At 36.3% G+C, this 22,527-nt stretch overlaps 1 protein-coding gene across 1 annotated transcript in view; it reads left to right on the forward strand.

Moving 5' to 3' along the window:
• FAM184A (family with sequence similarity 184 member A) overlaps window positions 1-22,527 on the forward strand; it is a 73,998-nt gene that overhangs the window by 22,400 nt on the left and 29,071 nt on the right. The window contains exons 2-9 of the mRNA XM_058802178.1: window positions 3,419-4,273; window positions 7,313-7,448; window positions 10,443-10,624; window positions 11,293-11,490; window positions 14,707-14,829; window positions 18,564-18,725; window positions 20,545-20,670; window positions 20,860-21,006. Of these exons, the coding sequence (XP_058658161.1) occupies window positions 3,419-4,273; window positions 7,313-7,448; window positions 10,443-10,624; window positions 11,293-11,490; window positions 14,707-14,829; window positions 18,564-18,725; window positions 20,545-20,670; window positions 20,860-21,006 (1,929 nt within the window). The remainder of the gene's footprint in view (window positions 1-3,418; window positions 4,274-7,312; window positions 7,449-10,442; window positions 10,625-11,292; window positions 11,491-14,706; window positions 14,830-18,563; window positions 18,726-20,544; window positions 20,671-20,859; window positions 21,007-22,527) is intronic.

Genomic DNA, 22,527 nt, shown 5'->3' on the forward strand with positions numbered 1-22,527 from the left:
AAACAATAATAATTGAAATAACGAAGGCTATTGCTGTTGTTGGTACTAACTTACTGTGTTGTAGTTCTTCAGATCAATGCACACAGTATTTCAGTAGGTTTTCATTAATAATTAATTACTGTTCTGTATAAAAAGTGTTAGCTGGCAATCTCAGTATCCTTAGAGTATGGTTCAGTCTGTCCCTCTGAAATGATATGCTGACTGAAAATAGAATAAAGCATGATTTTTTTTTCCTGTCATGTGATAAGAATTGCTATGTGCAGTTAGAGTAGAGCTGGAAAAATATGAACTACTTAAATAAGCAGTTTATGGGTCTTAGTATTAAGCAGTTGTACTAAAAAAGCTGCAGGGATTTATAAATCATTTTAAAAAGCATTTACAAGCATGCTTAGTAGGGATTCATGCTCTCATTTAAAAACAGAGAGTGCAAAACTTTTATCTACCTACCTCCAATGTTTGTAACCTTATTGCTTTTCAATTTTCAGAAACTTACTTGAGAAGGAGCTCTTTATTTTAGCTAGAACTTTAAATGTATTCATTCGCTCCAAGGTACTTCAATTTCTGCTTGCGTTTCATTGAAGTGCTTTTAAGTTGCTTTTGCTTGTTAGTACAGACTTTTTTCCCTGTGTTCCTATGTTAATACAGTGGGTCAAATTCTCAAAGATAAAATCTGATACAGCTATTCCATTTATTTAAAAATAGTGAGGTTTATATTAATTTGATGGAGCTGGAATTCAGGCTGCTGTAAGGCATATGTTATGATGAAATATTCAGTTGTGTGCATTTTATTTTTGCATTTCCCATAAGATATGAATGCCCTTCTTTTAGGGTACGAGTTGTGCTTGAATTTGAATTGAATTTGTTGCTGTTCAGTGCTTTTAGTAAGGAGCAAGTCAATAATGAGAATTACAGATATCTTCCGAATGTGGCATTGCACATGGATTTATTTTTCACTTGGACTTTTCAGTGAGGTTTCTACTGCTAAATCATAATACCCTTGAAAATCCTTTATGATTAATACGTTCTGCAGATCATGGTGCTGCATAACTTGAGACTGGAACACTGCCTGAAGTGAAAAACATTATGGCACTTCTGTGCACAAGGATGAGAGTCAAGGGCTATTTTGAGTGTGGGATTTGACCTAGTGTTCTGCAATTGCTTATTATAATGACCTGATCCTAAGTGTGAGATTTATTTTTTATAGTACTTTTTAAACTACATTTTCCACTTCTCTAACCAAAAGTGAAGCCTATTCGTGCAAGATAGTGCATATAACATTTAGAAAAACCCCAAACCCTCTGTTTTCAAGTAATTTTTAATTTGAACAAAGAAGTTGAACACTAGACACCATCATACCAGCAGGAAAATAAGCCTTTGGGATCCAATAGGTGAGACTGTTTGCTGGTACCAGGAGGGAGGTGAAAGCTTCGTGATCAGAAGTTACTGTTGGCATCACCGAAGACAATAAGAATATAGAAGGTTAAAACCTTGGGTGAGGGGCATTTCAGTGATAGTTGTGATTTTGCTGTTGAGATTGCATGTGGTTATCATTTTTTGCAATGTTTTGTTAGAGCTTTGTGAGTCTCTGTACCATGAAGCTCCTTCAGAATAGGATTTTTTTTTTTTTTTTTAATCTGGGGAGGAAAAAAGCCAAAAGTGTCCTTGATACCTGCAGATATGTAAGTAGTACTAAAAACAAGTTGCCAAACCTATGGAAAACCTATGTTTTTTTCCTCTTTCATTAAGTAGCATGTACATTTGTTAAAAAATTGAATTAGAATAAGGTAAAAGTGGGTTTTGTGATATTTTTAAGTTAATTTCTTGGTATATAAAGATAAATGAGGCTGAGGGGGATGGGTTTTTTATATCTAATGTTGCTTCAGAACTTTTTTGTTTTTCCTTTTTCTTTTCAATTGTAATTTAAAGCCTGTTCTTTTGGGATTTTGTGGCTCAGGTAACAGAATGGGGTATGTTATTTCAGGCATAAAATTTAGAATAAATTTAGACTAAAATGCATAAAAGGCATAAAATCTAGAATAAATATCTGGACTTTTGTTCAAATAAACAAAGGAACACCATGCCCTAAGTCTTAAATCTGCTCTTTCACTTAAAATAACTTTTTTGAGCTTTGTAGCTCATCTGAACACTTGACTGTAGACACTTTTCTTTAGTCTGGAGCATAGAGGCTTTTGCTTGGTGTCAATTCTGTGCCTTCTTCATATTTCCCAGCCTTGAGGGCTAGTCAGCACAACTTCCTCTGTTGCCTGGTTCTATGCTGATGGAGGTCTGGTCTAGGTTCTGTCCTCAGTTAAAAGAGAAAATCCCCTGCTGCTTCTTCATTGTTCATTTTTGTTGCTGCTTCTTAATTTTTAAGATACACAAGTTACACTAATCAGAAGACCTTTTTTTGTTGTTGATCAGATGTGTTTTATAGCTCTGCTGCCTGTATATCTAGGAAGTATGGGGAGAATTGCTGGAGTTCTTGAAGCAATGCAAAGATTGCATTAACCCCACCTATTGCATAGATAGTTTATTCACTGACATACACATATACAGACACACATACTTAGCTGTACTTCCTAGTTAAAAACCAAAATCTACTATGTTGTGGTGCAGTTGAAACATCCCTTAGGATATATCTGGTTATCTTAAAACTTCCATTGAATGCTCGTGGTTTTGCTGCTTTCACAGCCTTCTTGAACTATTTAGCTCCCTGGGCTCCCCGGATTGCTGGCTGCCCTGCCCTGAACTTTTCTGTTCAGCTGACTTACTAGCTGGGAAGTCAGTGAACTTATGTAGTAAGTCACCTTAGACCTTAGGAGACACAAAATGTTTACTAGATAAACTCTCAAAAGTGAAATTGTATCTGGGCAACCATCACGATTACAATCCAGAATAGCTAGTGTTTGCATTTTTGATGTTTCTGAAATGAAATATTTAAGAACATGCAGTGTTTGGGAAGGAGGGATCTGAGATATATTTTTTGTTCCAGTTGAATTTCTTGTTGTGATATATATACTCTGTGTGTTATTTTCCTACAGAAAGATCTCTTCAGTTTGTGCTTTGAACTATTCCAAATAAATTTGAGGGTTTTTTAAATTAGTTTTTAAGTGTGCTTTCCCCCCCCCAGTATATTTATAGCAACAACATGGCTATAAAGACAAGGCTTTCATTAGGAAAATTAGGTGTTTAAGAAAAGCAGAAAAACTACCCTACTCTTTAAGATCTGTAAGAATATAATGACTAACACTGCATTTATGCAGTTGCATCTTTAATAACATGAGGTGTCTTATTTGTGTGATGGAAACAAGCCAGATTGGTGAAGTAGCTTTCAGTGTACCTAGGTATGTTTTTATTGGGATTTAACAGATAACCAGAATGCCTTTTCTCTTAATATAATATTATTTCATGTTTGTAGGTAATATATGCTTTGAACACTAAAAATGATGAACATGAAGCAGCTATCCAAGCCCTTAAGGATGCTCATGAAGAAGAAATCCAACAAATTCTTGCAGAGACCAGAGAGAAGATCTTGCAGTATAAAAGTAAAGTGGCAGAAGAAATGGATCTCAAGAGAAAGATTCAGGTTTTGGAGGAGTCACTGGAAGATCACAAAAAGATGAAACATCAGGCCTTGACAGAATTTGAAGCATATAAGGATAGAGTTGAAGATATGCAGCTTTGTGCCGAAGCTCAGCATGTCCAACGTGTAGTGACCATGTCAAGGGAAGTAGAAGAGATCAGAAAGAAATTTGAGGAAAGGCTACGAAGTTTCATACAGTTGCAAGTACAGTATGAGAAGGACAAGCGTACAGCTCTGGAAGAGTTAAAAGCTGCCCACAGGCTTGAAATTCAAGAACTTCTGAAGACTCATCAGAGTCAGAATGCTACTTTAAGTAAGGGGCAAGAGAAAATGGAGGAATTGCATAGACTGGAGCTGGAAGACTTGAACAATAAGGTTGAAGAGTTAAGGCTGGAAAAAAAAAAGCTCATTGAGGACTATGAAGGCAAACTCAGCAAAGCACAGTCCTTCTATGAACATGAACTTGACTCTTTGAAAAGATCTCAGCTTTTTACAGCAGAAAGTCTACATGCCTGCAAAGAGAAAGAAGTGGAGCTAAGAAAAGAATTTCAGAACCAGGAGAGTATGTTACGGAAGAATCTGGGGAAACTTAAAACTGAATTGCAGATGGTCCAGGATGAAGCTGCTAGCCTACGGGAAAAATGCCAAAAACTTCAGGTGGCTCTAGGAACAGCAGAAAACAATGTTCAGGTGAGACTGATGATATGTTGTTCCCAAGACTGTGAATTTTCTTTTCCTATATAAGCAGTGTTTCCATGTGGCTGTTAGGTTGAGGTTATTAGAGTGTGTAAACTTAATTTTCCATCACTCATATATGCTTGTCATCTTCAATTTTTTTTTCGTTTATTTCTACTTTAGGCTTAATTGTTTAATTAACAATATTTTCACAAGTGGCAACTGAAATACTGCACACTCTTTCAGTATGTTAGTGGGCTTGGCTCAGGTAGGGTTAATTTTCTCTGTAGGAGCTTGTGGGGTGCCATGTTTTGGATTTGTTGAAAACAAATCCAAACATGTTGGGAACGGTGTTGGTAATTCAGGAATGGTTTAGTTATTGCTGAGCTGTGCTTACACAGAGTCAAGGTCTTTTTGGCTTTTCACCCCACCCTTCCAATGAGGAGGCTGGGGATGTACAAGGAGCTGGAATGGAGCACAGCCAGGACAGCTGACCCCAACTGAACACAGGGATATTCCATATTACATGATGTAATGCTCAGCATATAAATCTGGGGGAAGGAGGAAGGAGTGATGGTCTTGGCCTCCCCAAGTCAGTGTTATGCCAGATGGAGCCCTGCTTTCCTGAGGACGGCTGAACGCCTGCCTGCCCATGGGAAGTGGTGAATGGATTCCTTGTTTTTATTGCTTGTATGTGTGTGGCTTTGGTTTTCTCTATCTTCTTCATCCCAACCCACGAATTTTCCCTCTTTTACCCTTCCTTTTCTCTTCCTTGTCCCACTTTGGCAGTTGTGAGCAAGTGGCTGTGCCATACTTAGCTGCTTACTGGGTTATACTCCAACACAGTTTTATTTAGTGTGTTGGGTTGCTCCTGGCTGCATGCCAAGGGCTCACCAAAGCTGCTCTACCACTCTTCTCCTCAGCTGAACAGAGGAGAGAGGCTGTAATGAAAGACTTCTGAGTTGAAATAAGAGGGAGAGATCACTCATCAGTTACCGTCATGATCTAAACAGACTTGACTTGGGAAAAGGATTTGTTACCAAATTTATTACCAATCAAATCAAAGTAGGATAATGAGAAGTTAAACAAATCTTAAAAGAGCACTTTCTCCCCACCCCTTCATCTTTCTTGGACTTAACTTTATTCCCAATTCTCTAACCACTTCCCCTACACTGATGCAGGGGGATGGTGAAGGGAGCCTGCAGTCAGTTCATCACACATCTCTGCCTCTTCTGCAAGGGGCTTCAGGAGGTGAGTTTATGGAAAGCTGTGGTGAAGGTGAAACCAATTGTATGTTGATCGTTCCTACAGTAAAGGAAATTTGTTCCCAAAGAAGAGGAAGAGTCTAGTACAGTATCTGCTACAGATTTTAAGATCAGGTCCTACTCTGAACACTGTAGATGAGGTGCTGAAATGCATAATCTCACCACATCTGGTGTCTGTTTCATTACACATCCTGTACAGTGTTTTCCCCAATTCTCTCTTCCTCTTTAGTTTCTGAAATGTTACTGTTTCAGTTACTTGAATTATAAGACATCTATATTTTCTTTTGAATCAGAACAATATTTTCTTTTCCCTCCTGCATGGCTGAAACACATTACACTCTCCAAGATATGCTATTGTGAGCTACTACATCTGATTTAAGTCATAAGAAAAGTTTAGAATCATAGAACTATAGAATAGTTTGTCTTGGAAGGGACAGTAAAGATCATCTAGCTCCAAACCCTCTGCCATGGGTTGTCTTGCACTAGACCAACTTGCTTAGAGTCCCATCCAGCCTTGAACACCTCCAGGGATGGCAAGTTCACAACCTCTGTGGGCAATTGGTTCCAGTGCCTCACTATCCTCAAAGAAAATAATTTCTTCCTAATATCTAATCTAAACCTATGCTCCTTCAATTTAAGGCAACTCCCTCCGGTCATATCACTACATGTCTTTGTCAAAGGTCCTCTTCCAGCTCTTTTAGGCCTTCTTTAGATACTAGAAGGCTGCTCAAAGGTCTCCCCAAGAACTTTCTCCAGGCTGAAGATTCTTTCAGCCTGTCTCTATAGGACATCCAGCAATTCAGCCCTGTGATTGATTTAGTGGCCTCCTCTGGACTTTTTCCGAAAGATCCTTGTCTTTCTTGTATTGGGGCTGCCACACCTGGACAAACAGGAGTACAGGCGGGGTCTAAAAAGAGCAGAGTAGAGAGACAGCATCACCTCCTGTGACCTACCGGCCATGCTGCTTTTGATGCATCCCAAGACATGATTGGCTTTCTGGGCTGTGAGTGCACATTTGCTAAGTCATGCTGAGCTTTTCGTTCCAGAGTCCTTCTCCCCAGGGCTAGCCAGCCTGTACTTGTGCTTGTCCTGACCCAGGTGCAGGATCCGCTCTTGGTGTTGTTGAACTCCATGAGGTTGCCCAGTCCCACCTCTCCAGCCTGTCAAGGTCCCTCAGGATGACATCCCTTCCCTTCTCTCCAGCAAGTTGACTGCACCCCACAGCTCGGTGTTGTCAGTGAGCCCACTGAGGGTGCACCCAATACCACTGCCCCTGCTGCTGAGAAATGTGCTAAAGAGTGCTGGTCCCAACAGTTGCCCCGGGAATGTTTGATAGAAGTAACTGCCCAGCTCTCATTTTATGTATCTCCCTCCACACATAGCTTAATTTGAGTCAGTAGTAAACACTCTGAGTTGCAATGGAGAACACTAAACTGCTGTGAACACATAATGTATTCTTTAATGTGAAAAACTCTTAGATACCAGAAACCAGGTTTCTAAAGTTGATCCCCAGACTCTGTGGACCATTTTATAGTACCTTTTGAATATTGTCACATTTCTGTTATGCATTACTTGTCATGCCATGTACCTATTATCTTGATCTTCAAAAAGTATGTTTGAAGCATTACATATAGTAGACAATGAATATGGGAATAATATTGCACTATTTCAGCTTTTGTGTAAATAAAACTTGTTTGCTGAAAGGTCTCTTCTGTACCTTTTAACCTAATGTTCATTTAAATTGACATGATTGTATATGATGGTAACAAGTATTATGTGTTTCCTCTAGGTTCTTCAAAAACAGCTAGAAGATGTGAAGGAGGAGGAGATGTCATTGTTAAGCAAACACAAAGAAGTGGAAAGCGAGCTTGCAGCTGCTAGAGAGCGCTTACAGCAGCAGGCCACTGATCTTGTTCTCAAAGCCAGTATGTATGTCAGTAACTTAATCTGGACACAAACTTCATCCTTTTATTCTAGCCTTTTCTTTTTCTGTCAGCCTCATACAGGTTTAGACTGCCTAAAGACTGTTTAATGCTTTACATAGAATTTTCCAATGAGTTTTGAGGTTTTTAAACTTTTCTGCTATCACATGCATTGTACTTAAATTTCCTTTTTTATGTACTCATTTGTCCAAGTGCTGTACTTTGTACAGCATGTACGTATCTTCCAGGCCTTGGAACTGTGCTTATACAGAACAATTCTGCTCTGCATCTGTTCTTCACATAATAACTGAGACATGCTTCCTGTTCTTCCACCTTTTTTCAGTTGTCTTTTCTTTTTGCTGACGCTGTGGTACTTTCCTTTATACCTACTGTCAGAAGATTTGCAGCTTATTGAATAATAAATTCTTTAAAGTTTTCTCTATAGCTTTTGTTGCTCCTTTGTAGTTGCTGTCATGTGGAAAGGCACAAAAAATAGCTTAAGACCTGACTGTGCACATGCAGGTTTCTTTTCCATCTTTGGCATTGTCTCCCTAGTGTGCTCAGTAGTAGGCATGGGCCCCAGTACTTGAACTTGAACAACTATACAATAGGTTGAGTTCTAGGGCTTAAAAAGGGGCCCCTGGCTTATCTTTGGCTTTGTTGAATTAGACCAATTATAACAATTCTTGGTTGTTTTCCACACAAATTAGCACAAGCCCAGGAGTAGTCTAGGCCGTATGTTGGAAGAGTATAGCAATCAGCAGGAGCCCAAGACTGCAAGATCCTATTAGATGAAACAGCTAGAAGGAACAGGCTTGCTGCTGAGAGAATGTAAAATGGGCATCTGACCCTCCAAAAGGTGATTTGTGAGGCAGTCACAGAAAAATTCATGACTGTATGAGAGTCCTGTTCTCATACACTCTAAAGCTGTTGCTGCTTCATTCCTTAGGCAGAAGCATGAGAGGGTTTCACCAGGCCACTCCAAATGGAGTGGAAATAAATACCCGGGCTGTTTTTCTGTTTTACTGATGGCATGGAGTCAGCTAGCCTGTGATTGAGGCCAGCCCTGGTGTCCTCTGGCACTGAGGTTTTCAGCTTTACCAAGCTCAGTGGTGCTGTCTGCAGTACCTCTTTGTTTTAGAGCATCACTGTGCAACAAGAACCAGGATCCCTGTTTGCAGTGGTGCCACCAAGCAATTGCCACAGGGGTAGTTGGGTGCCAGCCTGTTTGGAAATGGTTTCTGATGCTGGCCCACTGCCATCTCCTTGATTTTCAGCTCACACGGTCAAAAAATCTGTCCTCAAAGAAACTGAATTCTCATACTTAATTACCATAAAGAATGTTTACTCATCATATTGCAATTTTAGAACACTCTGTTGAGTCTCTTTGGTGCATTTAAAATACTCTTCTTCCATTTATCCTGATATTCCCAACCTTTAAGGAAATTGCTGCATTTCATACCTTTTTTGTAGAGCATGAGGAAGCCGAAAACTGTCTTCTGTGTTGTATTGCAAGGACAAAAGCTCTAGATCAGTGTCTGTGTGTACTTACAATGAAATATGTATGACATACTTGTATGAAAAAATGAAAATTCTCATTGTATTATTATTATTATTATTGCTAGATTATAAAATTTTTGGTTTGAAAATATGTTTCTTAAATGACTGAACTTTTGAAATAAGGATTTTTTAAAAATGTTTCAGAACCTAAGCATACCCATTGTCCTAAGTCTTCAGTTTTCAGTTTTACAAACAAAAATGTCAAAAAAGTTCTAGAATTTTCCAGGGCTTAGTACAATTAGAAGTGTGCATTTTTAATGAAATTACTAGTAATTGTGAGGCATTTTTAATTTTTGAATTTCGTTATATATCTCATAGCTCTTCCCTTCACATCTGTGTCACAGTTTCCTTCTTGGCACATCTTACTTTTTATAACAAATGGAAATTAATCATGAGGCTCAGTGATTTTGTCATGTGAGAAATATCATATACTCCACTTTCATAGCTATTCCTTAGTGACTTTAATTTAAAAGCAATGCTTTGTTATAAAACTGAACTGTCATTCAACTTGTCATTTTTGAAATTTATAATAAAATGAGAAGGGAAACAACAGTCTTTCCTAGAAACTGACACTACAAGAAAACAGTAGAAAATTATTCAGAGTCAATAATACCTCTCATCTTTCAGTTGGACCTAACTAGAAGTATCCTCTTTTTCTAAACAGTCTTCTATTCATTCCAGAGCCTCTCCCAAAATAACAGAAATTTCACTGCTCTAGGCAGTTACCTACAGTAATAAATATGTCAAGAACAGCAGACAGAAATTTCTGAAGTCATAAACCTTTGTCAGCTGGTTATGTGAAGGACAGATGATTATATTTTGTAGTTTGAAATTGTACTTAGTTTGGTTTTTTCCCAAAAATATACATAAAGAAATTAAAAGGAAGCCTCCAACCTGCAAGGATTTAGATCATACTTTACTATTTACTATAGAGAGAGTTTTCTTATATCTTTTAGTCATATACCTTTAGCAAAATAAAGTGTCATTTCCTAAGTTTTACAGCAGATAAAGCTATGTATCTAGTCTGCCAGCTAAATTGAGTTTGATAAAACAATGACGTGTATCTTTAGACATCAGTGTTCTACTTTCTGTTGTCAATCTTATTCTAGGATAGAAATACGCAGGTTTAGGTGGGATCAGTTCTTCAGTGTTCTTACAATTGCCTAATTCTGCTTTCCTTTGGGAGTCAACGTGCAACTTTGAGTGAGGAGAATTGAAACGAAAGGCTCCCCAGCAGCAAGTGCTCTGCTGTTGTTGGGCATTTTACAATAAAACTAAACAAGTGAGAAGTGGAGAGGAAGATAAGTATTGCAGTGAAGACAAGGGAGATCCATATGCAAGCTTCCACTAGAGTGGTGCTATCACTGGAGTATAAATGTGCACTTCAATTGCATGAAACCAATGCTGTGAGGTTTTAAAGAGCTGTTTTGTTTTTAGGTCACATTGGAATGCTTCAAGCTACTCAAATGACTCAAGAAGTTACAATCAGAGACTTGGAATCAGAAAAGTCTAGATTAAAGGAAAAATTGTCCCAGCTGGAAGAGGAAAGAAATTTATTACAAAGCAAAACACAGAGTCTGGATGAGCGACAAAGGCAGCAAATTCTGGCATTGGAGAAGGTTAAACAGCTTATTGGCTTTAGTTGAATAAAACAAGAGAACACTGGGATTCTCAGACAAGAAAATATTATGCTTTAAATTTTGTTTGATATGACCGGACTAGGACCAGTATGTTTCAAGTATATTTCATGTAGCAACAACGAATGACTAATGCAGAGTGTGAAGTGAGATTAAAGGGAAGGTAGATGAAATACTTCTTTGTTAGAAGATTGTCCAATGCAATCAGACTGCTTTGGACAATCTTCTAACAATTTCATTTGAGTTATGACCTTGTGTGTATATGCCTAGTATCTAAATTGTCTGAGGAAGGACAAATGTGAAATGATTAAGGAACAGTTTAAAAAGCCATTTGCTGAAAATGCATTGAACATGTTTGAAAATACTAAACAGAAATTCTCTATAGGCTTGATACCCGATTGTTGTTTTCCCAGATTAAACAGAGGAAAAATTAGGTTTTTAATAAGTAGTATTGTTTTGCATGGATCTTTTAAAATTACCTTTTTGGTTACTGAATCACATAGTCAGTGCGTAGTGTTTGCTCAATTTGTTTTATATGGAAGTTAATTTTTTACAGATTTATATCATCAGTAATGTTTTTGTATTTTTTTTTATTCCTACTGTTCAGATTTTTTAAGCATTGAATAGATTTCTTTTCCTGTACTTTATAGAAAGTAAATGAAGCAAGGGAAACACAACGTGAATATTATGAGAAGGAGCTGGTAAAATTACAAGCAAGATTGGAAGGAGAGGCTGCTCAGTTAAAGGAGGCTCATTCCAAGACCTTAGAAGAATTGGCATGGAAACACCATACTGCAATTGAGGCTGCACACAGTAATGCTAATAAGGATAAGAAGAAACTGCAGATGGTATGTTCTTATTTTCTTAGTAATCAAACAAAAAGCAACTGTTACAGTTTGCATCTTGTACTGCATGGTTTTGTTTTATGGCAAACTTAATTTGGAATTACCTGCAGGCCTCTGAAGAAACTGCTAAGCATTTAGAAAAATAACAAATATCTTGGGAAAAAAAACACACTTGTACTGTCATTTGTCTGCATACGGAAGATAAATTCTCCATTTATACAAATGTATTTTCAAGTATAATAAATTTGTTTTCCTGGGATTTGTCACCCATATTTAGAAAGGTTGGTGTATCAGGATCCATTCTTCTGAAGGAGATGAAAGATTATATTATTATAACATTTATTTAAAATTTTCATTGACAGTTCAGAAGTACAGAAAGGTATTTTATTAGGACTGATATTTTATTAAGCTCCATGTGTACTCAGATGATAACAGCTGTTCTAAGTGTTCAACATAAAATTATGTACTGTACAGCAGCTCACTCTCCAGCAACTATACATTTACCTTTGACTGGAATCCTGAAACTGAGAGGCTTTTTTTGTTTCACAAATCTGGCCTTTATTTTCTCAGGATGAGGCCCATTTTTAAATTATTATTTCCTAATCTGATTGGATGTGTGTTATACACAAATTTTGCCTTGCACAGGAAATACAGGCTTAAGTGTTTAATTTGAGGCTTTGTTATATTTCTTTTGATGTATTCACAGGAAACATACCAAGAACCATGGTTGTAGTTAGTGATGTGCATCTCTGACAGATTTGGTTTGTTTTTGTAAATTTTTCTACCAGTATGTTGTTTCTTAGGTCAATTTTTAGTACATACAAAATTTGTTTTGTCACCCAGTAATTGAAGTAGGTCTCAGACATATATGCATCTGATCTTACAGGTTTACTTGCTTTAAAACTTTAAACATGCTGGTTATTAAGACAATGTCCCTTAGGGTTTCTGTGTATCTTTTTCTTGTATTTCAGTAAGATGTGGGGTTCTTTTGGTTTGTTTCTTACTAAAATAATGTGGAGAATAAAACAAAAGGAGATCACAAACTTTTTTTTCTTAAATCACTAAACTAGTTTAAATAGGGAACACCTCTCTAAGTGTGAGAAATATGAAGTTATTTTAACAAGAAAGAACTACCTATGGAGAGATGTTGGGATCAAGATCTCAGTCAATCCGATTTCACTGATGTTAAATCTAATCAGATTTCACTGTCTCTTCTGTCAAACCTGTCTCACTAAGCACATGCTGTGGTGATCAAGTAATCCAAGGAAGAAAACAGTCAAGCTTAAATGTGGAGCAGATTTGAATTTTGTATGAGGAAGAAGCATGGTACCAGGAGCCTTGGGATAGAGGGCATGAGGATTCATTTGGATTGGAATCCTGGGAAATGCATCTGGGGAACAGAAGAGAATTCAGCAGAATTAGAATAGGACTCGAAAAATAGCTCAAATATTTCTTTTTGCTTCAGTATTTCCATCTATAAAATGAGCTGTAAAAATGGCATCAGGAGGATTATGAAAATAGAGCTGCTAATAATTTTGCAGTACTGCACAGCTGTACTGACAAGTATCATCAGAGAAATAATTGCTCTGTTATCAGAATAGGGTCTAAATAGCACCAGTGGGATTTTGCAGACAGCAGATTTCAGCATGAACAGGACAAATTGATCAAGTTTCACTGAGCAAGGAGCATTTATCCCACGTGTTGACTCATATGGACCCAGTGGAGAAGGCAGGCACTTGTTGAGTTTTACCTTGCTTAGTAATGAGTTTGTGGCAGTGTAGCCCTCTGTTCTGTCACTCTGACCAACTTCTACCATGAATGAAGAGATCATGCAAGCAGTGTACACAGGAATAATTTATTGCCTGCCCCATACCCTAAAGCAGTGCTAGAACTAACAAGCTGCTTAATGTGCTTTCCACCCCCTGTAAAACACTTGAGTCATCTTTGGGTTTGAATGAGGAAGACTTGGCCTCTGTTGCTTCTTGGAGTTGGGTGGTTTGACACTACATTGCTGTCTTGCAGCAGGAAACCTTGGGTTTCCTTAGACTTTTATATCTTTTAGTGACTGTTTTTCCTCTTTAATACTTTAGTTCTTTCTCCCCGTTTCCCCTAATTTTACTAATACTGTACCTTTTGTTTCAGGCTGGCTCTGGTGTATGTATTTTCATGGCTATTTCTGAGATAATACTGATTTTTAGGAAACCTGAGCCCAGGTCTGCACAGAGGCACTTAATTGATACTAAACCTTGCATTTCAGCTGAGCCCCTAGGAAGGAGTTAAAAAAGAGGTTCTAGCTCCATAGAAAACCTTGAAGCCTTTTATGGCATGACTCTGGAGCACCTGGCTTGGAAACCTTAATTTTCTTCACTTAAACTTCGCAGTATTATGAGCTGTATAGTATATTTCACTGATATATGTAATAAAATTCTCAATTTTGATATGTTTCCTTTAAAGTATTTTGTGAAAGAAATTGTTGTTCTGAAAATGTATTCTGAATATTAAGGCTGAAGTATAAATTTATAATTTTCCTTAAAACTATGAAAGTTTCTAACATTTATGTGTGTATATATACACACACAACATAGGCTCATGTAAGAGAAATATAATTAATCCAGCAGTTATTTTGAGAATTTGGCTATTACACCATAAAGGTTGATGAAAACAGGGGTGTTACTTTTTTATTTCCATATAGTTAAACTTGAAAAGTAATTTGATTCTGCACAAATGTAGTAGATATATGGTCTGGGTTTTTTTTTTCATTAATTGTAACATTCTAAAAGACTTCACAGAGCTCAATCTGGATTTTAAGATTTATTCTTTCCTGTGGGGATTATTTGTAGGAAATAGATGGGTAAAGGCTGAAAGACATGCAGATACATCAGTGTAATTTTATAGAAAATGAAAAATTCTTCTTTCAGCTCAGACTGAAAAATTGTGAAAGTAGATATATTTTTAAAGCTTTTGATAACTGAGAAGTAATTGAGAGAAAAGTCCTGTTAGTCTTTAGTTTGTGATTTAAGGTTGTTAAATTATAAAATAAACTGGAAAATTACATCTGTTGTAAAAGGAAATAAATATTCATGCTCCAACAGTTTAAGGAAAGGGATGAGATCACAAGTATTTTTGCTGGTTAGAATCATTTCCGTGTGGTAGATCTGTACTTTGCAATGACTCTATGGCAAGTATTTAATATTTCTTCCATCCTTCCTGTTTCTGAAGGAGTTGGAGCAGCAGTTTGAGAAGGAGAAACTGCATTTGGAGGATGATAAGAATCAGCTCCGACAGCAGCTGGAGAACGTGAAGGAGGAGCTGACAACGAAGCTGACTTCTGCCAATCAGGAGGCAAGGACTAACTTGCTGTTTCACTACCACATCTCATCAATAGTGATCTTAGACTCCAGGACAGGTCTAGGTCTATGCTGTTGAGTGTTTAATGCCTTTCTTCTGTTTAGAGTGGAGTATTCTTAAAACATGGAAAGTTAGTTGACTGCTTCTGAGGAATGATTTTATTGTCCGTTACAAAATTAACAAAGCAAGAGAGATGTAAACAGCTGATGTAAACAGCTTTTTATTTTTAACTATTTTTATCTTCTCATTAGGTATACAGACCTCTACACAAAATACATCAGGAGAGAGGGAAATTTAACTGGATGTAAACTCATATTTGGTTATGGTTAACATATCATAAATTCTGGTCAGTTTCTTGACTTGCAAATCATCTTCTTGTATTTTCATCAAAAGATGATATGAAGTACTTTTAGTAGGACCCGAATTATTTGTTATGTCATGGTATATGCAATTGATGTTAAATGTATCATATGTCAAGTCAGTTTTAATTTTTTTTAGTTGGAAATCACAACCTTTTTACAATACAATATTTTGAAACTAGAAGTACATTCTGCTGATATCAAAAACATCAAACCATTTTTCTCTGGAACTTTTGGCTTGTTTCAAGAGCGTATTTCATCAGCTTTATTGTTCAGCAAGCCCTATGCATGATTTTAGTGCTTGCTTTGAGAGAGTTAAACATGAATTTAAGTATTTTTTTGCAGCACAGTTTTTCATTGCTGCTTTCTATACTGTACAGTATTTGGAGAGAGCAGGTGTTTCATTCTGGTAACTTGCAAATTGCACAAATACTAAACTAGCTTAAGGAAAAAACCTGCATGTTTTCAATATACTACATAGGGAAGTTTGCCCTTCCAAAAGTACAGATTTTACTTGTTAATATATTATATATGAATGTATTAATAATCTATTAATACATTACTATATTAATAACTTCATAATGTATTTGATTATTATATATTAAGGTATATATTCTGAAAATATGTATTAACATGTACAGATAGATGGACATGCCAGAGATTATACATTTCCAGAGTAGCTGGACCTCCTGCCTTTAGAGTTCAGCAGCTCTGCTTATCAGTCAGTTGTGAGTAGCTCTTTAAACAGGAGGGTTCTTCCTCCTTAGGGCTGCCAGTATCTTTGTTTCAGAGCTTAGAGAAGGTGCCAGTTTAAGCTGGAACTGCTCTTTCTCTTTTAACAGTGTGCTTACCTGCATTCAAATTGATGAAAATATGATGTATTTGTTATGCATCTTAAGAAAATCTTACACAGCTTTATTTTTCAGTTCAAAATTACAGGAAGTTTAGTTATTTATTTTTGGTTTAACTTCTCTGTTGTATGCTAACTTTCATTGTTTCTGGATTAGATCTGAGTAGAGCACTATTGTCATTCTATCATCATCTAGCACTGTAGGGTTAAATCTAGCTATTCTTTATCAATGTCTCTTGGCTTCATGAGCAATAAACTTTCTCCTTCCTTGAAGGAAATAACTTGAAATGTTTTAAGAATGAGTTTCTGTTATCCAACTGCTATCAAATTCAGGCTTGGAAAATTCCATTAGCATGAAAGTTAACCAAACAGAGGCAAAGCTAAGAAACAGAAGACTGAAATAGGGAGCTAGGTCGAGCTGCTGTCCAGTATTCAAGTTTACATACAATCCTTTGCCAGGATAAGTGTAATACCATATATTGTGCATAGTGATAGAATGAGAGAAAACATAGAGACAATAAATTGGCGTTGGTCTGTAAATCCTCTCCATGTAGTGCAGAAGAGAAATGTTTTATTTCATTACTATGTTTATCTTGAGCACATGACAGAAGTGCTTCAGTTGCAACCACAGCTTGGCCTTAGATCTCTATTGACAACTGACAGCAGTTTCTCAATGCCATCACTGACCTTGAAGAAGCTTCCCCTGTGATGTGTCTGACACATCATTAGCTTAGCCCTTACATTGCTACTGTTGCTTCTTTATTTTTGTTTGCTTTAAGTTATAGAAATCATTTAACACAGTAGGCTTGTATTCTTTACTTTCTGTGGATGCTTGTTCAGTTCTAGCTTCCCTGCTGAGAAAGCTGCTTTTGAGCCCATGCCATCTTCTTTTCTTTTTGACAGACTTTCTGGTGGCAATTATCTTAGCTAAAGGATGAGAGAAAGATTCAAGCCTCATTAGGCTTGCTCCTAGTTCTAAGCTATTTAAGAGCAGTGTAATCTTGAATACTTGCCAGAGATTTTTTGGGGACTTTGGGTTAAGTCAGAATAGTGGCTTTCTCATGCATGTCTCGGGATGAGACTGGCTGTTCACTCTGCAGATGTGTTTCCTTTCGCTGTAGACCAGCCAAGGCATTTTAGAATGTTGGTATGTTTGTATCACTTGGTATAGTCATCTGAGGACTTGCTGTTTCCATGCAAAGGATTTCTGATGATGTTATCAAAGATCATTTTAAACAGCCTCCATCACTTTGTCATCAGCAGAGTATATCTTAAGCCCTATGAGTGGCATTCCTGCCTGCTCCCATATCCTTAGATTTACAAGACTGCTATTCATATCATGCTACTATCAGATACATGGACAACAGAGCACTACCAGGATATCAATACAGTTTGAGGACAGTTTGTCATGTAGGTAGCACTGCTACCTTCAGGTAGCTGTGCTCTGTAGGGAATTATTGGCTGTTTGAATAAAACTCAGAGGAGCACAGAGACAAGTGCTCAACTTTACCAGAGTTTTTCACTGAGATCTCTCATGCCAAAGAAATTTTGGATTCCATCCTGAGAAGAAAAGGAGGAGTTGCACTTTTTAAACCCTTTGGCAGGTTGTTGACAGAGGGAGAGAGTTCTGGGAGAGAGAGGTGGTGTCTCTGTGTGTATTATAAACAGTATTTGTATGTAATTATTCTAACAAATAGGAAGAGTGGTTACAGTTCTTACCTGTGCATGCCTGTAATGCAAAAGCTAGTATTTTCTTGTGACACTTGTCCCATTGTGAATGAAATTATCTCAGCTTAGAAAGGCAATAGCATAAACTGTTGCTTCGGCAGAAAATGCACCTCCAGTTAACTGCTGTTCTTTGTTCCTCCCTGCCTCCCATTGTTCTGGTTTTCCAACCTACATACTTAAAATCTTTTTCTTTCCTGTAGCTGGTGAACAGTGTTCAGTCTCTTATATTTTTATTTGAAGCAAAGAAGTGTATTATCATCATTTTACAGATGGGAAGCTGAAGCACAAACAGGCAGAAAAAGAGTATTGTTACATAGCAGTTAAGGAGATTATTACATTATATGTACAGTTTCTAGTTTAAGTTTTAAACAGGCTGGACAGGTAGCAATCTGAAAACAGAAACTTAAACCCTAGCACAGGTTAATTTATATATTAGATTAGAGTTTATGTATTTTGAAATATCTCTCATTAATTTGCTTAAAACCTGCTTTCTTACAGTAAACTATGAGGCATTTTTGTATCTTTTATGTAGCTCCTTTCCTTGCAATATGCATCAAACACATTGGATATATTTTTTTTTTTACTTATAAAAATCCTTTGAGTCTTTGCTTTTATAATATTACAGGAATTTGTTTTTAAATACAGAAGCATTAAGTGATATTTAAGGAGAACAGGTAGTGCAACTAAAAATTTGTCTAGGTCAGAATTAGGAATCACTGAAAAGCACCAGGATGGGTTGGCTGCCATTAGTAACAGTTATGGAAATTACAGGTTTTTTTGTAATGTCACAGGTGTGTCGTCTGCAAGACCTAGTACGAAAAAGTGAGCAAGGCCTTGGGACTGCAGAAGGACACATCTCCAGTCTTCAAGAAGCTCAGGAAATACTCCAGAAAGAACTAGAATTAACTAGAGCAAGACTGCGAGAGACCACAGATTCACTGTACAGTGTTGAGGTAACTGTGCTGTTTGAGAATAAATTGTGCAAAGTGCAGTTAGGGTGATTTTGGTCTTGTTTTTAAAATAGCTAGAAGTGTTATGGGGTACCCATGACAGAAGGGGCCTCGTATGGCTTCATTAAAGGAGAGATTTCTATTTTGAGAAGAAATTTTAAAAAACGGAAACTAGGATAGTTTCTTTTGGGGCTTGGGGGTTTCTTATTTTTATTTTTTTGGTTGGTTGTTTCGGAGTGGGTATTTTTTGTTTTCAGAACACTTTTAGTATTTAACAGGTAGTGCTGCAAGCATATCTTTGTATGGTTAATGTAATTTGTAGCTGCCAGAACATATCCATACAAATATGTTCAGGGCTTTAATAGAATTTCATTAAAGGATATGAATTAACACTTGCAATTCCAGACAGTTCATGTCATGATGCAAAACAAGGTCTGGAGCTTACTAACTCTGAAATTCACAGAAATCTTTTTGATGAGTTATTTGAATACATACATGCCATGTTTTCCTTGGAAAATGGGCACAGTCTTCATTTCAGGCTCGAATTTGGAAATTTAGTATAAAGACGTGAGAATAATTTTTAGATATATGCTATGATATCTGTAAGGATAGCAGACTGACATCTAGAAAATCTGACCACTTTGTACCATTAAGCAATTAATTTGCCTAGGCACAAATATATTGCCATTTTAATTGGCTTAGATGGAAGTAGAACTGTCAGTTAGTCTGTCAATACCTTATTGACTGCAATACTGGGCAAACATTTCCTTTTTGTTTCCTCAGTATAGAATGTACATTTACAAGATCACAGAAGTATTTGACATAGAGCAGTAAATATTATACTTTTTTTTCAATGAACATATTTTTCATATTTTCTTAATAGAACCAGCCTGAAGCAGCTTATTGGTATTTTTTTTTTATTTCTTTCAGCCACAGTCATTAGAGGTGCACAGTATTATAGTTTATAACTTTCTCTGTATTTTTTTATAATGTTTCTAAATGTTATTATGAACTAGTATTGCTCTCTTCACCTATTAAAACGTTTAAATATTCATATATAATAGGTTACTGGCAATAAAATTTATCTTAACAGATTTTAAAATTAATCAAAATGCTGCAGAAAAGGTCTCATTTTAAAAATTAATAATTCAATTTAGGGGGCTATGTTTGCTTCATGAACGAAGCAAGCGTGGCTGAACAACATTCACGTAAGTAGTATTTCTAGGTGGTACCTATTCTATTATGGTAAAATTTCAGCAGAAATTGTTGGGAATTTTAAAGGTGTTCCCTGTGTTCAGGCTATGAAACCTTGCTTCTAGCAGGCATGTCCCATTGAGAAACAGAAATGAACTTTGAACTTTCTATCACATACAGATAGCTCAAACTTTGAAATTCAAATACTGGATATATGATGCTTTAAAAATTTTTAAAAATAAAATTCAAAGCATTCTTTACAAAGGACCTAAGCCACATGCTCTAATTGTGAAGTAAGTCCTCCAGTGAATGGGACTTGTTGACCTTTTGAAGTTCTCTGCAACATAAATTATTTTGTGATTCACCATTAATGGTATTTGAGAAGATTGTAGAATGACTTACTGGAAAATTGCTTTTTATAGGAATACAGACTTCTATTTCACAAATAAGAAATATCTGGAGATGTACAAGCATTAATTGTGCATAACTAGGAATTTCACAGTGAAGAAGTTGTAGTTCAAATTTATGAGCCAATTGTAATTGATATTTTTATTATAAATACACTCACTTATGTTTGAAATACACTTTTGCTGCTGATCAGTCTCTATTGTAAAGTTTGTACTTGCAGGGAGAACTAGATCAGGAGAGACAACAGCACGAGGCAATGATTGCTGCCATGAGAGAGGAGGAAAAGTTCAAAGTTGACAGAATGGCACGTGACTTGGAAATAAAATGGACAGAAAATCTTCGGCAAGTATTATTTTTTTTATTCTTTAATAATAAATGAACTATATATTGTATGCAACTGTACTATCAAATGAAATGTAAAGCAAATGTATCTGTTATTTAAGATTTTCCAATTATTACTGAGATTGTAATTCTTTTGTACCTCTTGCACAAGGTCCCACTGCATTTTAGTTATTTGTCCTTTGTTTTTAGACAGGAATGTAATAAGCTTCGTGAAGAGCTGAGGCTGCAGCATGAGGAGGACAAGAAGGCAGCCATGACTCAGTTGTTGCAGCTGAAAGAACGTGAAAAAAATGCAGCAAGGGATGGATGGCAAAAAAAGGTCGAAGATCTTTTAGACCAGGTAACTAACTATGGTGTCCTTGAGAATTGGAAAGCCATTACAATTTAATTTTTGGTGGCTTATTACCAACTAAGTAAATGAAATCAATTGTGATATCTGGCTTTTAAATGAAATTTGTTAGCATAGGTGTTTTTAACCTAATAATGATTTTAATAATATGTGGATATAATTTTAATTATATGAATGTTGTTCTTTACACTAAATGTGACTAAAACTTTTTACAGTTTTGAGGGGAGAAGGAGGGAGAGGATGTTGACAGACTCACTTCTTGACTACAAGATTGTTTTGATTTTGTCTGCTCGCCTGTTGTGCTGTTAAATATCTACCAATGCTAGTTGTTTGGACTTAAAGGTATTCCCTAGCTTTACAAAAGTAATAATCCCCTATGTGTAGAAGAATAACACTGTACAAGTCTCTGAGAAGTCAAAATGCGTCTCAGTTTTTATGACACATTTATTACAGCTATGTCTTAAGTGATTTTGGCCATTGTTTTGGGATAATCTTGTGTGAATACTGAGGTTTTTTAATGGTAATTCTTATTTATCATCTCAGTTATGTTAGATAATTCAAAGAAAATACTGGCTTTATACTTTTTCCAAGCCATAAATGCTGTAGAACTGATTTTATTGACTCCAGTTTGAAGAACTAGCTGATAATGAACAAACATAGTTTAAAGTAAGAGTAACAGATTTTGGAACTCATTAAATGACTGAAATGACTTAAAGTGATTTCAGGGTGTTATTGTGGGATGGCTTTTAATTTGCTGTCTAATTTGGGAAGTCTAATAACTGAACACACATTTTAATATACAGCCTCTCACAGGAGCACATCACAATATATTTTGCTGATGGGGAATTTAAGCTTGTCAAGTCTTGTGGTTTAGGCTCATAAAAGCTGGAGGTTTTCAAAGTTCTTTGTCTGTTACTTTTTACAACAGGAGCATAAAGAGAATTGGACTCATTTTATTCTAAGTTTCATATTACCCAAGTTCATTTACTTTCTTTACTTCTACCTGTAAAGGTAGAATATCCCTTGAAAGGGATATATTTAACTTTCCATAGTTTTAACATACTTTTATCTCTGCCTTTCAAAAATACCATGTTAAATCTAACCTACAGTTCCAGAATGGAAAATTACTGTGTTAGAAATTAACTTTTTTTTTCTGCCTGTGCAAGAAATTTTGGAATGAGAAAGTTCACTGTAGTAAGGAGAATTTACTAGAGAATTTTTGGACATAGGAAAAGGTCTCCATATGCAAAATGGTTGTTTTTCTTTTTTCTTCGTATCTTTTACTGTATGAGAACTGTATGCAAATAGATTAATAGCATGTGAGGACTATTTTTTTTCAAAACAGCTGTGACTTTTCCATACTACTGTTTGCATTGGGTATGTATTTAACACAGATTGAAATGGTAGTAGGGAATTAAGCTTTCCCTCTGTAAAAATCTATGTTTTATCCATTACAGCTGAAAGAGAAAGAATTCCACACCATAGTGTAAGAGATTAATAACTTAACTCTTG

This window comes from Ammospiza caudacuta, chromosome 3, assembly GCF_027887145.1.
Source record: "Ammospiza caudacuta isolate bAmmCau1 chromosome 3, bAmmCau1.pri, whole genome shotgun sequence".
NCBI classification, from domain to species: Eukaryota; Metazoa; Chordata; class Aves; order Passeriformes; family Passerellidae; genus Ammospiza; species Ammospiza caudacuta.